This window comes from Lathyrus oleraceus, chromosome 5 (assembly GCF_024323335.1).
Source record: "Lathyrus oleraceus cultivar Zhongwan6 chromosome 5, CAAS_Psat_ZW6_1.0, whole genome shotgun sequence".
Classification (NCBI taxonomy): domain Eukaryota; kingdom Viridiplantae; phylum Streptophyta; class Magnoliopsida; order Fabales; family Fabaceae; genus Lathyrus; species Lathyrus oleraceus.
The window spans coordinates 320402457-320419511 of record NC_066583.1 but is presented as its reverse complement, the minus strand read 5'-3'; the positions used below and the strand labels follow the sequence as shown (position 1 = coordinate 320419511).

Below are 17055 nucleotides of genomic sequence, written 5' to 3'. Positions count from 1 at the left end.
AACACCATTACCTAATAGAAAGAAACTGAGCACTCAGATAAAGTTAGATTAAATTGTTCTATTTGCTTTTTACTCCACTAGAAGAGAACATCACACAAAATTAGTCGAGAACATATGGTGGAAGGATTAAAGAAAAAAACATTGCATATGTTGCTCATATAAAACATGTTTGTCGATACCATGGTAGAGGAATTATAAAGATATAACATTACATGTGGTTGAATTTGGGTCAAATCATGGATTTACTAATGAAACTTTGATTTACCGCAGAATCATGGTTCCAAACGTATGTATGGTTGGTACTCAGTTTGCAATTTGAAAATTTCAAAAGCATGACTATGTCAAGCTTCTTATTTTGTGCTCAAATTGTATGGCAACGAGAATAATAGAATAAAAACATGTTAAAGATTCACAACGGCATATTTTTTTATCATTCACAAAACTGTTAAGGATAAAATACTTTTTCACTAGCAACATTACAAAAAAGCACATAATGGAGAATCTAAAATATACAACTATGCTAATCATGAATAGTGATGATGCATCCGATAGAGATGATTTCTTCATTTTGATTTACTCGCGTTGGGGAGAAAAGAGCCTAAGTGCATCCCTCAGAGGTATTGCCTCTCTTTCACTCTCACCTGTCTTCCATACCTTGAAATCTAAGGGAGAAGAATTAGCAGATTTTGATTCACAATAGAGTTTGAGTACAGACAATGAAAATGGTCCTCTTATTCCACCACCGTAAACACCCGAACATAGCCAGCTAGATATTTCAGGAGTCTCCAATCTCTTTCTTCCGGCTGAAATTACTTCAGGACTTTCTACTCCTTTTCTTCCGCAGCTAGGAGTTTCAGGAGTCTCCAATCTCTTTCTTCCAGCTGAAATGACTTCAGGATTTTCTACTCCTTTTCTTCCTGCGGTAGTGACTTTAGGAGTCTCAACTTCCTTTCTTTCAGCTGAAGTGACTTTAATATTTGGATCATCTTCATCACTGTCACTTAACATAATAACATCTATGGCGGTGGCCTTAACAGAATCAGCAAGGGTAACACTCTGTCTTTCTTTTATTGTCTGATTGACATCCATGTTAACACTAAGATTTCTGTAATCTACATCAAAAGAACCAGATTTAGTGTTACTTGGTTGGACATACAAATATTCAACAGTGCCAGGAAAGACTGTACCAAAAATATACTTGGTACAAACACATGTATTGTTAGCTACATTTTATATATACTTAGTGGCAGATTAAAATTTTCCTGTGTGAAGAACCTCAAAGAAGGATATAGTCAATCAAATATCATAACAATAATAAAAATATCACCCTTGGATTATAAATTCACTGAGAAAGTGATCCTTTACTGCATAATAAAATATTAAAGGCTATATTATATTGAACTGATACTGAGATATCAGAGTACATGAGTAGAAAATGGAAACAAGCAACACAAAATCACAAGTAGCAGCAGATAAATGCCAACTTCCTGCCTGACTAGGCCCAAAGCCGATTCCATCAAACTATAATGCATCTTGCCTTCCATAAAAAACCATGTCCCTGCCCTCTTCACAACCACCTCCGTCTTCTATTCTTCCTGGGCCTTACTCAATTTCTAAAAAGCATAGCCTTCTCTAACCCTAAGTGCCCTCCATGTGTTCCTATCTTCCCTTTCCTGGAATATACCTTCCAGATCTTGGCGCTATAACTCAACCGCTGTACTATTGGGCTATTAACACCTGCCAGTATATTTGGCTCCTGAGTTGTCACTGTAGAGAGGATCTTGATGAAATGATAAATCACAGCATGACAAGAATGTGAAAATAACAACAGATGCAATATCATGAACACAATATAAAGAATATTTAAAAATTGAAGTAGTTATAAGCATGCAATATATATTTATGAAAGCAGAGACAATTTAGATAGAAAGCCTGACAGACCTACAACATCTGTTCTCTTATCCAGACATCGAGCAAAGCCATCATGTGTGGAATATTGTTCAACAGAGTTACGAGCCTCTCCGGTGGCTAATTCTGACGAATCATTTTGCTCAAGCTTATCTTTTCTGGAGGAATCTTCGGTTGATAGATTGGTATCAACCATTTCAGGAGTTACTTCTGGAATTTCACTTGATAAACGTGATTGTGCTGATGGAAACTCCAGATTATCTTTTCTGGAGGAGTCTTCTGGTGACGGATTGGTATCAACCATTTCAGGAATTACTTTTGGAATTTCACTTAATAAACGTGACTGTTCGGATGGAGATTCCAGCTTCATTTTTCGGTCCATGTACTGAGCAAGTGTATGGAAATATGGTTAAGGCACAAATTGTCAGCACTAAATTTGGGAACAATTCACAACATTTTGGATTTTAGCTTCTAAAATGACATAACATTAACAAAAATGTCATAAAAGGATATTCTCTCCTCCATCCCTTTTCATTGGCCAGATCAATACGATTTCGCAACACTGCTATCTCTCTTGAGATCCACTACCATATAAAGACAAATATCAGTAACAAAACATGATAGATCAGAGGTTCTTTTATATTTTAAAGGAATCAGAAATGTTCAATAATGTTAATAACCCATTAGATAAATGAACTGTTGGGGATAAAGGATTCAAGGGATAACGTAAGGGCGTATTTAAAAATTTTAGTATGATTTATAGATTTACCGCCTTCTGGCTCATGCTCAAGTAAATTTCACAATTATGCGAATGTAAATTCTATGATTGCATAGTAAGTTTTTTGAATGCTGGAAAATAGTAAGTGAGATTTTGCCCTTGCTGAATTTCATGATGCATAGCCAATGTTGACATGCTAGAGTCCAAGTAACTTCACTTTGAATATTCAGCTCTATCTTTACAATAGGAAAAAATGGATTTATTACACAGCACAATAATATTGATATGCAACATACATGCTTCGTCACATCTTCGTGCAGAGTTCTAGCTTTCTGCTCAAGCTCCAGCTGTGAAACACACAAGTGGTTATCATTTGGTCACTACAAATCCTATCAGTTACCATTTAACAAATAAAATTCTTACTCATAAGAAACACAGCTCACACAAGGGAAACCCCATAAAATAAATGCTGGCCAAAATGACAAAAATTAAAGATGACACAAAACTAAAGCAAAAAACACCTATATTATGAGACATTAAATCAATAGGATGCTTATGTTTCTCATGACAATAGGCTGAAAATTCTAACTATCTGAAAATTCTGAACAGATGACCATAATATAATAATAAATTCTAACTATTATGTTTCTCAAATAATATGCCCCCCCTAATATGCTGACTATAGGCTGAAAATTTAATATTATGTTTCTCAAGACAGTAGGCTGAACATTCTAACTACAGTACAGTCAGATAATATAATATGGTCCCCGTACATAAATATTTCTAACTATTAAAATCTGAAGACTTACGGGGACCATATTATCATTTGAACAGATGACCAAGCATAAATGACTCACACACAGCAAACTTACTGTAGTTGGCTTTTTGAGCAGACCATTACTCATTCTCCGATACAGATCTTGACATTCTTCCTGCGGATAATGCTTATAATTAGGAATCCATGGAATATACATGAACAACAAGGGTGAGTGCGAACTTTACAGCAGAATCCATGACCTATGCATAATTTCCTTGAAGAATACGGATCCACAAATCATATCAGATGACATCAACAAATATTGAAATGAATACCATATAATCCTTCACATAAGAAACCCAACTATGCTCTTACTTTGGAAATAATACACTATGTTCAACATCTTATAGAAAGTTTAGAAAATCAGTTTCCATTTTTACTTGGAAACTGCTACCCTGTATGCAACCAGGTTTCGGAAATGGGAGAAATTGCAGCAGAAAATACTGTTAGCACAGTATTAATACCTCAGAAAAGTCATCATCAGAAATTTTGCTGATAGGTACATCTTTTGGCACATTAGGAAGCTGGAGCAAAATTTCTTGGTTGATTTCGCCTTTTTTAGATGATCTATTAATTCCTGTGATGTGGATACAAATATCAATGTATGCATATGCATATAAGAAAAGTATGATATCTAGTAAAAGAACATCACTTGTGTTGACTTCCTTCTGCAGCAATGTAATATGCCAAGAAAGAACACTACTTAAACCATTCAATGTTATACTTCATTATTCTTTTCTCAAATTGTTTTGATTACAATGTATGACTTAGATATGTGCAATACTCTTTTCCTACCAATGAAAGCTTTGGATACAATTTACGACTTAGTTATGTGCAATATTCTTTTTCTACCAATTATAGCAAAATGTTGTCAAAATTACATGTATTTAAAAATACATGTAATTTAGAATCATGAAGCAAAACCAAATTTTTCTTGCACTTAATCAAATTTAGGTCTTAAATATACTATGAAAATTTTAATATTACTCAATCAGAAGAATAAAAAGTATTCCACTCTAATCAAACTTGAAAAAAGAGAGACAATCAGTACATATACTAAAGCCACTTGACACAACCTATCACTCTATACAACATATTCTATAACATTATTTTATAACAAAGTTGCCCATTTCAATATTTATTGTTTTAAATATTCCATTTTCTTTATTTAACTAGCATACTTTAAAGTGGTAATTCATTTCTAGTCAATTTTGAAGCCGGGTTACAATATACAACATCTATAATTCTACTCTATAACAAAATAGTTGTCTGCTTCAATATGTACAATCATGTATATTTCATTTTTCTTTCTTTAACTCCTTATTCTACCACAATGTTGACTAGGTTAAACGAGAATATCTTACTAAAAGCTGCAACATCAAAAGTATGCTAGTGTGCATTATTAGGGAATTGATGCTTATATTGAACTTATGACAACATTTTAAAAATAAGACCAAGAAAAATGGCAATATGATACTATGGCAGTGTACTTGAAAGCCTGAAGCTAGTATAATTAACTACTAGCAAAAAAAAGTCGTATGGTTGATTTTTTAAGACATGACCAAGATTACCTATTACTTGCGAGAGCAGATGGGAATTATTCTGTAAATAATCATTTGGGTCGGTTTTGGTTCTAACAAAACTTCCCAATACTTTGCCATCAAAGTTTTCTGGTTGCTTCAAAAGCTCCTCAATTAAGCTTCTCTTCAAGTAGACAAGTTTTAGGTTTGAACTAATTATAGCTGCAAATCCACTTGGAAGCTCTTGAGAAACTACGCTCAGACAAGATTTTGTAGTTGAATTCAAATGTCTCTGCTCAGAAAACTTGAATGCTTCTTTGTCACCCATTTCTTCTGAACTACTGACTATATCATCTGTTTCCTCAAAATTCTCTACAAAATGTGATGCAAGAAGGTTTTGTAAACTGTTTTTATTCACTGATTTCCGCCTTAGTAAATTCTTTAACTTTGCATCACATATTACCCTTTTCTTTTTCATGGGGTCAAAAAGCTTGTTTTTATGGCAGTAGTCAATGATGATCGAAGTAACATCAAGTTCTGAAAACGCTTTTGTAGTGTCTCTACCAATACTTTTAAGAAAATCTATGAGACTTCTTGAACCCCATCCATCAAAATCTTTTTTCTTATCTTTCCCTACTTTTCCTTTTGTTGATTCTAGCTTTTTCATGCACTTCTTCTTTCTCCCCGAAGATTTAACTCCTGTTGTGCTATCTAGGTTGTCACTATCAGAACCCATAAAATTACTCACATCAGATTCACCACTATCATCTTCCCCATCGCCTATTTCATATGAATCCATGTCACACTTCTTTTTTCTATTTTTAATGAAGTCACGGGCGATATAAGCATTCTGAGAATTCAGCCCTTCTTTTCTTTTAATGACTTCATAATATTCTACAAAGTAACTTTCAAATGTAGCTGGATCTTTCATATCTATTTTTTCCTGCAAATGAAAAAGCACATTATTATAAGATATATAAAGAGCAATTTTATACAGCCTGGATAAAGAAATGGACTTTCTTTACACAATTCAACGTTTCCAACCAACAAAAAAAATGAAATAAACAATTTTAAAGTTCAATGAGAAAAAATTTCAAACTTGGTTATAGTTTATAAGGTAAAATTCTATAACTAGGCCCAGGCTAAAACTTTATTCAATCAAGTGAAACATTCCATTCATCACAATTTAATTAGTAACCCACATTCAAAATAGAACCTGTTTGGATAATCTAGGATTATTTTCCAAACATAAATGGAACCTGTTTGTTGTTTTAAAGACATCAAAACAAAAACACTAGTAAAAATAGAGAACAGAATTAACAAAAAAAACAGAGGACAAATGCCTGTTTAATTTACAGCTCTAGCACAACAATCCTGTATAGTTTTAATTGGAAACTCTTCCCACAAACATTGACAATTGTGCATAAAATATAAAATTGTAAATGTACGTAAAATAAGCAAATAGCAAGGTTTTTGAATTTAGATTCCACATACTGTTGCAAATTTTTGTTTCTTTCTTTTGCTGTGCATAATAGAAGGCATGATTGAGAAAAAAAACTTACACCATCAGAATCAACGTCGGCATTTTTCTCAATTAGAAATGCAAGTTTTGAGCAGTGCCTACAAAATCCTCTGTTTCTTTTGACAAGAGCAAAATCAACATCATAGTAACATTTTCCGCAAACAGCTGTTGGGCAGAAGAAGCACATAAACTTTGATGCTTTACGGCATACGCAGCAATAATGTGACTCTATAAAAGTTATTCAAAAGTCATTCAGCATCAATATAATTAAAATACATTTTTCCATATTCTCTTGAACATGAACAGACAAAGAATGCATTTAATCACAAGTCACAAACAACTAATTACTAACATAGGTTAAAAAAAGGTTGCCAATTCTGGTGCAGTGTTCTATCGCAATGCTAGGAAAATAAATAAATATATCACTTAAAAAGTAAAATCTCTTAGAGTTGAAGATAACACCACCTTCTCAAGCATTTTTTACATAAATCAGAATTCAAGATATAAAGGTTCAAACAATATATAGTGTTTGAAAGCAAAATGTTGCAAATTCCTAAGATGGTATCCCGGGCAAGAACGTATTTTCCAAAAACATTTAAGACGGCCAATTGTCACGGTGGTATGAAATGCATAAATATGTACCAGACCAGTAAAAGTAAGGGAAATGTATTTGAATGCCCCATAATAAAGACAGAGAGATAAACAGGGAAGCAACTTACCACAACACCAATTATTGTTACTTGTCAAAAAGGAAGCATCTTCGTTCACGCATTCAGCATGATAAGTTTTAAGGCAATCCCTTTAATCAACCATAAAAAAAAGTAAGTCACAAAAAAAACAAAATGTCTGTACAAAATGATCCAAATATTCAACATTAAAGCATACTAATGATACTGATGACCAAACTTTGGTAGTAAACCACAAATCAATCAACAAAAAACTTAATAAAACCTAAATACCAGCAGCTTCTGTATTATAGCTACCTCACAGTTATCCTCTTTTTTTGCAAGGCTAATCACAAGGAATAAGATAGGAAACAAGTCCGAAATGACTGCTAGAAATTATAAAAACAACAAACAAACAGATGCTAAACTTATCCAACCGGAACATTTATCTGGGAGTTCAACATGAGGGAGCATTTTTACATTCCTTGAGGCCTTTCTATATGAGAAACACTCCGTGTGAGAGACACACCACATATTCACCAAAAATTTTAAGGTGATAAGTGTGTGGGTTCTGTCACTTATAAATACTCAATCTCCACTTTCTAATCAATATTCGATTTCCCCCATACTTTCTTTCCCAAAGTTTCCAACTCATTATTCTCAACAAATTTCACATATGATATTATGATATGATAAATGTTGCATAATCTGTTTCGTTTAAAGATTTTGTTCATACAGATTAAGAAAAACAAACTTCACAAATGTAAGAATGAATAAAGAAGTCATTTTGAAAATAAATGTCTTCCTCACTTTTCAATGTAGAAATTATGGTTATTTTTTCAATTGTGTCATTTAACTATTACTCAGCGCACTACTTTCAACACATTAATAAGGTTAATTTAGTAAAAATGCAATGTATTATGACAACATTATTACATTTCTTAATCGGTGTGCAAAAACCTTAAGTCATTTTGAAACCTAAAGGAGAGTATTATTTTTGGGAACAAAATTAGAATAAAAAAAGAATTCCATTGAAAACCTAAAATGTCAGTAAATAGGAAAATTTCAACCATTAAAACAGACGGATCATCCCCAAAAATGCACATGATCATGCTCATACAACAAAAACATCATTATGAACATCTAAAAAGGAATTTCTAGGGCATAAAACTAGGTTAACGTTACTTGATAATGATTATAGTAAGCATGAAAATTACCATAACCGAAGTTGATGAGAAAAATGAAATCAAACACTGAAAGTGATCCTGATTTTCCAAAATAAAAAATAGCATGCATTAATGTTACAGAACTTACTTAAAATCGCACACTCTCATGTTACCACCATCCTTACAAAAGAAACAACAATCCTCGGCGATTTCTTCCTTCTTTCTTTTAAGATTCCTTTTCCCCATTTTTTCTGTTAAAAAAAGGGTAAAAATGACTCAAGTTAGTTGATCAGGATTAGTTGTGTTCAACAATGAGGTCAATGTAGCCGAAGAAAATCAAAACAAGCGAAAATGTGGATGATCCATTTCACAGAAAAAATCAAATTAACAAAGTCGGAAAGCTAGGAAACTACATTATTAAACAACAAGTTGAAAAAGAAAATAGAGAAGAACGGAGAGAGTAAATGAAGGGTCGAAAAGTTACCTTGCAAGGAAGGATTAAGCTTCTAGGAAGGTGAAAATGTGTTTGAATGCGGTGTTGGTAATGGAAAAGGAAATAGGGTATATAACAAAAACGAGAAAGAGAGAGAGAGATGATTGTTGGCGTGGAAATGGAGTGTGAGTGGGAGGAGAATGGTAGTTTCTAGAAGTTTTAGTGGGACTCGCACGGAAACGAAACAACGGATTTTTGTGGAACGTACATATACCAACACTGGCGACTGAGTTCTAATCTTTATGAGTATTTTTTAGGATATGAATTCTCTACTACTAATAATATACTGTAATCTTCAAGTAGCACACTTTTGACTGATCGCTATTAGTCCGTTTTATGAGCGTGTATAAACATTTCACGGTGTAGAATTAATTTTGTATTACTAATCATGATTATTTATTCGGACAAATCTAATTTTTATATTATATTATATAGTGTTTTTCTTTTAAAACATGATAGAATATAAATGAAAATTTATTATTTCATTTATAAATACAAAAAATATTTTTTCCGTCGTTTTTGACTTTTCACATCTATTAAAAATATAATAATTATGATATAAAAAAAATTATAAAAGATTTTACAAATTATTTTTTATTAATGATATTGAAAAAATAAATTAATATGAAAGAATAATAAATATTTAAGAATATAATAAAAATAATATTAATGATTCATTAATATTATAAAGTGGTACAAAATGTTTTTTCAAAATAATTTATAATAAAAAAGGGATATAGTATATATAATGTAATGTGTATTTTAAAATTGAGTTTACTATCCTCTACTATTAATATAAGAAAAGTAATAACTAACTTAATTACTTATTAATTCAAATTAAAATTAATTTAATACCCTAACGTCTTTCACATATTAATTCATACAGTATATTTGGAATATAAATTAATTTAATAAAATTTAGTAATAATAAATATTTGAACATAATTGGATTACTAATGTATCGTTTTACTTTCTCAATGCTTATCAGCTTATTTTTAAAATATTTTCTCTTTCATAAACAAATATCTTTATGTTTATATAATTTTAAAAGGTAAAATTTTGATTCTTCACTTTACAAAGAAAAACAAAGGAGAAATAATCATTGTCGATGAAAATGATGCACACAAGCTATATTAGATGAAACTACTTCGCAGTCAAGTTTGTGACTTGAATCTTTCATAACATACTTTATGATTTTTTTTATGTAAATATGTCTATGTCTCTTATCACTCTTAATTTATGATTTTTTTATCAGAATTATATATATATATATCCACAGCATATGTTTGTTTAAATTCTACAATGATCCCTCATCGATTTATAACCATCCTTTTATGAATTTTTTTTTAAAATATCCAAAAATTTCAAAAAAATTTCAAAAATATCCAATTTTTCAAAATAATTACACAAATGACCAATTTTGGCCATTTTTTACACTTAGGCGCCACCCTAGTTGGCGCCTACCCTTAATGGATAGGGCAAGTCGCCACTAGGAGTGGCGCCTATGCCCTTTCCTATTTTTTTTTTTTTTTTTAAATGTTATTTTTTTTGTTTTTTTAATTTTTTTTTATTTATAAATTTATATTTTTTATTAATTATATTAATTTATGTTATCACATATATATAAATAAATTTTTTTACAAGATATATATATATATATATATATATATATATATATATATATATATATATATATATATATATATTAATCTATATATATATATATATATATATATATATATATATATATATATTAATATAATTTATAAGTAACTAATATTATTTGTAAATTTTTGGAAAAAAAATTAATTTATATACGTATAAAGATATGATAGACAATATTTTTAAAGATAAAGATAAAGATATAAAGATAATAAACAGAAAATATTTTTATTTAAATAATAGACAAGACAAATATTACAAAGATATGATTAATCACATATGATGTGGTCCCTGGTACGATCCGCACGGGGGAGGTCTAGTTACTCGCCTAGACGGTTCACGTGGTGGTGGTGCTTCCCTATTACCACCCCTTGCCCTAACGCGCCCTCTTGCCGCTTGCCGTTGTGGTTGGGTCGAAGTCCCTTCAGTGCTGTAGGAAAGACGGGTCCCCTCTGCGCCCTCGAAGCTTTGTCTCGGTGGGACAAACTGACTACTGCTGGGTGCGCCCTCGAATTGTGGTCTTTGGTAGTTTAGGGTTGAATCGGGTTGGCCAAAGTGCAATGTTTGTTGTGGTGTGTAGTAGTCCTGTTGGTAGTCCTCTTGTATACCCGTGTCGGGGCTAGGTGGAGGACTGGAAGAGCTCGGGAAATTGTCGTGATGGAAGTGTTGGGATTGGTGGAAGTGGGGGGATTGATATTGTGGTAGGTGTTGGGACTGTTGATGGTGGTGGGAATGTTGAGTTTGTTGTTGGTAGTCTTCATGGTATTGGGATTGAGTATGTGGTATGTATTGTTGATTTGGTTGGGGGGTGGACATGTGTTGTGGTGGTTGTTGTTGGTAATATGGTGGTGGTGGTTGTTGTTGGTAATAAGGTGGTGGTGGTTGTTGTTGGTAAAATGGTTGTGGTGGTTGTTGTTGGTAATAAGGTGGTGGTTGTTGTTGTTGGGAATACTGTGGTGGTTGTTGTTGTTGGAAATATGGCTGTTGCATCCGGGGATCGTCCAAATAGAACGGGTCAGACACAATCATTTCTGGATTGGTATTTGCTCTATACCAATCCACATATTCCCTTGTCGGCTTCATTTCGTTGGGCGCCACCGGAAATTGTAGAACATAGTGGGCACGGTCTTTCCACATTTTACGAAACTCCTTAGCAAATTCCTTCCAATTTTGGGCATACCACTGGTGGCTGACTTTTTTTAGATGCCAAGGTTCCATAGACATTGGGGGGCCTGGGATTTCTTGATGCATTCCGAATTGAAGCTTGACACGGTCACTTTGGTGCATCTCCACAGTGGTGAACCGCATTATGGCCGTTTTTGCTGTCCAAACAGCTGCATCTTCGGGGTTGGGTTGATGTTCCAATCCCAAATATGGCCTCCAAATAAACTGCAAAGAAAAAAGTAAATATGTTATTTATCGAGAATGCATGATATTAATAAATCAGTTAGAAACTGAGTGATTTAGTGGTAATACATCTTGTGCTCGGAGACGATCCAAGAGTTGACGATAAAATATAATTTTATTTTTGGGGGTAAGACTGTAATCCAGTCCGGTTGTAATGAACCTAAACAAAAAAAGATAAATAATATTAGTTACAAATATTTATAGAATAAATATACAAAATGAAATAAGATCATAAATTTACCTAGTTGCGTAGGGGAAGGAGTAGTCATTAGGATTTTCTGGGGCTAGCTTCGGCAATCTCCACCACCCCCATGTTTGGAGCAAAAAAGCACATCCAGAAAATGTACAGTGCTCATTTTGTGCATTTTTACACAAAGAGCTATATAGGAATGCTAATACTGCAGAACCCCAACTATATGTGCTTATTCTATCAATGTCCCCGAGCAAACTCAAGTACATAAAGTTTATGCTATTTCCCGTCCCTTCGGGAAATAGCAAGTTCCCAAACAATAGCATAATGTAAACCCGGGTTTTTATGACTTTTTCTTGTTCAGAGGATTCCTCAGTCAAAGTTATGGAGTCGTGGTACAATTTAATACCCTGACCCCTTGCTTTGGCAGACCCCTCACCCTCGACCAGATCTACCCCCAACATTTGAACACATATTTGGTTAGGCTGTTGAACATTTCCGGTCACAGGCTTACCATCTATTCTAAGACCTAAAAGCATGTACACATCCTCTAATGTGACGGTACATTCACCAGTTGGTAGGTGAAAAGTGTGTGTCTCAGGTCTCCAACGTTCACACAGAGCCAAAATGAATTTGGCATCAATGGTGGCATTTACGACATGCATAACATGATCAAAACCCGCACGCTCTATGTAAGGTACGCACCATGGGTCTGGATAAGGCATTGGGTGTGAACGTTGACGAAATTTCTTGGGATCCTTTAAAAACAAACAATATAAACAATCATTATATTGGACTTTTAAAAAACTAATTACAAACATACGAAAGAGGCAATGTTCAAGAAAAACTTACGAATGAGGCAATGTTTGCCCTAGTTCCTCTGTGTTCTTGGCCCATGGTAAGAAGAGACATGACTGCAATGCAGGAAGAAGCTTGGTGGATGAGAAGTTTCGCCTGAGTTCTCTGAATAAAAGTGTTAGTGGTTGATGAAAACTTGCAAGAATGACCCTCTATTTATACTCGTTTTCAAGTAGACTGAATATGCAAAAATGTGACAAGTGTAAGGCATGCGTGGTAGTGTTGGCATGCATTGGTGGAATCTGATGATGCAAAAATGTGACAAGTGTGAGGCATGCGTGGGAATCTTGCAGAATAGGTGCAGACTAGGTGGTAGTGTTGGCATGCATTGGTGCAGACTAGGTGGGAGTTGTCTTGTCTTGGGGAAGACTTGGTGGAATCTGATGATGCAAAAATGTGACAAGTGTGAGGCATGCGTGGGAATCTGCCAGACTTGGTGGTGAAGACTTGATGGGGAACAGGCATGCGTGGGAATCTCTGAGACTAAGTTCAGGCTAGGTGGATAGGTTGGCATGCATTAGTACAGACTAGGTGGGAGTGTTGCATTCAAGGGTGTGACACGTGTAAGGCATGCGTGGGAATCTGCCAGACTTGGTGGTGAAGACTTGATGGGGAACAGGCATGCATGGGAATCTCTGAGACTAAGTTCAGGCTAGGTGGATAGGTTGGCATGTGTAACACCCCAACTAAAATAAGCTAATTATTTAATTTAAATTAATATTTTATTTATTAATTTAATCGAATAATTGGAAGTTTGGATTAATATTATTATTTTTGGGAATAATAATTATTGGGATTATTATTATTGGATTATTATTTTATAATTGGAATAAAAGTGGAAATCAGTAAAAAGGTCCCATTGGGTAAAAAGGTTTATTGTTTTCACGTGGAAAGGAAAAAGAGGCAGAACGTGGAAAAGGGCAAAAAGAGAACCAGAGAACAAGGGATTGAAGGGAGGAAAAGCTTGAAGCTGCAGAATTTGCCGGATTAACTCAGGTAAGGGGGGTTTATCGTTGATTAACGGGTATTGTATGATAATATGTCATGGGTAGTGATAGACCTTTAATTTACCTTTGAATTGGATGATTATGATGAATTTGTGGAAATAATTGATGAACGAAATTGGGTGATAATCGAAAGAAATTCGTAGGAATTGTATGTGATAATGTCAGGAGTTGTGAAATCGAATAGGGAATGATTCGGGTTAGATGATATGAGTGATTTCTGTGTAAATTTGGACTGTGGAAGGTGAGATCGAATAGAACTCGTAGCAGGAAAAACCATAGCAGATCTGGAAATCTGGTTTCTGGTCATACGCGTATGGCACTAGGCAATACGCGTATGGGATGGCTGGTACGCGTATGGCGCTAGGCAATACGCGTATGGATGAGGAAGATGAAATTTTGAACGTAAAATGGTCTCTGGTGGTACGCGTATGGGGAAGTGATACGCGTAGCATACGCGTATGGAATTGGGCAATATGCGTATGGCTTGGTCAGGATTTAGGCAATACGCGTATGAGCATAGGCAATATGCGTATGGGCAGGATTGTGATTTCCTGTGCTGTTGTCGTGCAGTTTTTGACTGTTCAGGCTGAGTAGTGAGACTTAGCTGAGGTATGATGTAATAGGGATCGTTTCTCGTTGTTTTGAGTAGTATAGGTATTAGTAGAATGTGCTAATACTGTGCTTGATTTTATGGCATGTTGTGATATGCTTTTGTGATAAATGTGTTGACAATATGTGTTGGTTGGTATGCTTTATACTGTAAATGTATCAGTTATGTATGCATTAGCGAATAGACTGTTTTATGGCTTAGAGTGTGAGCATATGTCTATTCTTGAGTTGATGTTGTGGTTGCATTGCTAGGTGATTAGCATGCATAGTTTAGCCTTTGGGGCTGTAGCTAATTCCCATTGTGAGGAATTAGTGAGTTGTGGATTGTTGTTGATGTTTGCATACTAGATGAGTAGCGTGCATAGTCTAGCCTTCGGGGCTGTAGCTAATTCCCATGGTGAGGAATTAGTGAGTGAGTCACTAGATCTCAATGAGTGGGACTAGTGAGCTCAGTAGCCGTATCCAGAGGGATCGGTGAGCTTGAACTATATGTTCGAGAATAGTCGGTACCGCATGTGTAGAGTCTCATTGCATAATGAATGCATGGCATAGCCGGTGGGGCTGTAGCTAATTCCCATTGTGAGGAATTAGTGAGTAAATCGTTGTGTTGTGTTGTTGGTATGGAGTATGGGTTGAGATTATATATAGATATATATGCTATATGTTATTGCTGAGTATGATGTTGCGTTGATACTGCCGTTATGGAGTGTGTAGTCTGGTTGGGGTGATTTGATGCGTCATTTACTTAACATTACATAATGTCGTATAATGCCTGTTATATTGATTGAGGAACTCACCCTTACAACTCTTTTTCAGGTAACGAGCAGTGAGTCGAGTAGAAGCTAATGATTGGAGTCTAGTGTAGTCTCCTAGTGGGTCATGCTCTGATAGATGTAACATCGGGGTAGGATGTTTGAATATTTTATCGATTGGTTGTGAACCATTTTGCATGTAATATGTTACATGTTTGGAATAATTGAATTGATTTCTATCCGCTGCGTATTATGCAGATACTTTATGTTTTGAATTAAATAAATGAGCATGACAGGACCTATTTGATGGTTATTGTTTGATGATCGTGTGACACCCTTCGGGGCATAATTACTCTGATTATTATATGTTATTATTTTAAATTAATATTTTGGGGTATTTAGAAGGGTGTTACATTAGTGGTATCAGAGCATAGTCGGTCGTGTCGAGTCGTAGTTATTCTGTTTCCCCTGTACGGGATAGGTGTTGTGTAACCCTATCAGTACTTACTATTTTAGCTTGTTGGGTTTTCAGAATAGAGATGGCTGGAAGAGGTAGAGATGATGCTGCGATTGCTGAGGCTCTGGGTATGCTAGCTGGAGTACTTGGAGGAAATCCGAATGTGGTGGGAATGGGAGCTGCTCGTCAGTTGAGTGAGTTCCAAAAGAACAATCCTCCAATGTTCAAGGGAGCATACGATCCAGATGGTGCTCAGAAGTGGTTGAAGGAGATTGAGAGAATCTTCAGAGTAACTGAGTGTGCTGATAACCAGAAGGTCAGGTTCGGTACGCATATGCTGTCAGAAGAAGCTGACGATTGGTGGGTTGCTACCCGCACTGAGTTGGAAACTGCTGGAGATGCTGAGATTTCTTGGGCTGTGTTCAGAGAGAGATTTCTGAGGAAGTACTTTCCCGAGGATGTCAGAGGAAAGAAAGAAATTGAGTTCTTGGAATTGAAGCAGGGTAACAGGTCCGTTACGGAGTATGCTGCCAAGTTCACAGAGCTGTCGAAGTATTACACTCCCTATGCTGAGGCTGCTGGGGAATTTTCCAAGTGTGTGAAGTTTGAGAACGGGTTGCGTCCCGAGATCAAGCAAGCGATTGGATATCAGAGGATTAGAGTGTTTTCTGATCTGGTTGACTGTTGCAGGATTTTTGAACAGGATTCCAAGGCCAGAGCTGAGAGCTATCAGCAGAGGGTTGATAGGAAAGGCAAGAATCAGATTGATCGTGGAAAACCGTATACAGCTGGCAAAGGTTTTCAGAGGCAGAGTGGGATGAAAAGGCCTAGTGGGGGAGACTCTAGTGCTCCTGTTAAGTGTTACCGATGTGGTCGGGCTGGACATCGTGTTCATGAGTGTACCAGTGCTGAGATGAAGTGTTTCAAGTGTGGAAAAGGTGGTCATTTGGCTGCAGAGTGCCGGTTGAAGACTGTGACTTGTTTCAACTGTGGAGAGTTGGGTCATATCAGTCCACAGTGTCCAAAGCCAAAGAAAGAGAATCAGTCAGGAGGCAAGGTTTTTGCTTTATCGGGTTCTGAGACTTCTGCAGATGATCGTTTGATCCGAGGTACGTGTTATATTAATGGCTTTCCTCTTGTAGCTATTATTGACACAGGTGCGACTCATTCTTTTATATCTTTGGATTGTGCTGTGAAACTTAAGTTAGAGATATCTGAGATGCGTGGTAGTATGGTGATTGATACTCCTGCGAAGGGTTCAGTGACTACTACTTCTGTTTGTTTAAGTTGTCCCTTGAGTATCT

General features: G+C 35.2%; 1 protein-coding gene across 4 annotated transcripts; it reads right to left on the bottom strand.

Annotated features, from left to right (window-relative positions):
* Positions 1–383: 383 nt before the first annotated feature.
* Positions 384–9115, bottom strand: LOC127084304 (uncharacterized protein At5g08430). Of its 4 annotated transcripts, none has more exons than XM_051024721.1 (11): positions 8801–9115; positions 8465–8567; positions 7205–7284; positions 6526–6713; positions 5015–5906; positions 3908–4020; positions 3499–3558; positions 2923–2973; positions 2422–2492; positions 1942–2303; positions 384–1112 (listed from the first exon to the last, which is right to left on the bottom strand). In XM_051024721.1, exons 2-11 carry the CDS (start codon positions 8560–8562, stop codon positions 574–576), a joined length of 2454 nt encoding a protein of 817 aa, XP_050880678.1. In that variant the 5' UTR covers positions 8563–8567; positions 8801–9115; the 3' UTR covers positions 384–573. The 4 variants fall into 4 exon arrangements, with proteins under 4 accessions (XP_050880678.1, XP_050880679.1, XP_050880680.1 ...); XM_051024722.1 differs by having other exon boundaries at positions 6526–6650; positions 8801–9091; XM_051024723.1 differs by lacking the exon at positions 384–1112 and adding an exon at positions 1313–1767 and having other exon boundaries at positions 8801–9091.
* Between the last annotated feature and the right edge of the window lie 7940 nt (positions 9116–17055).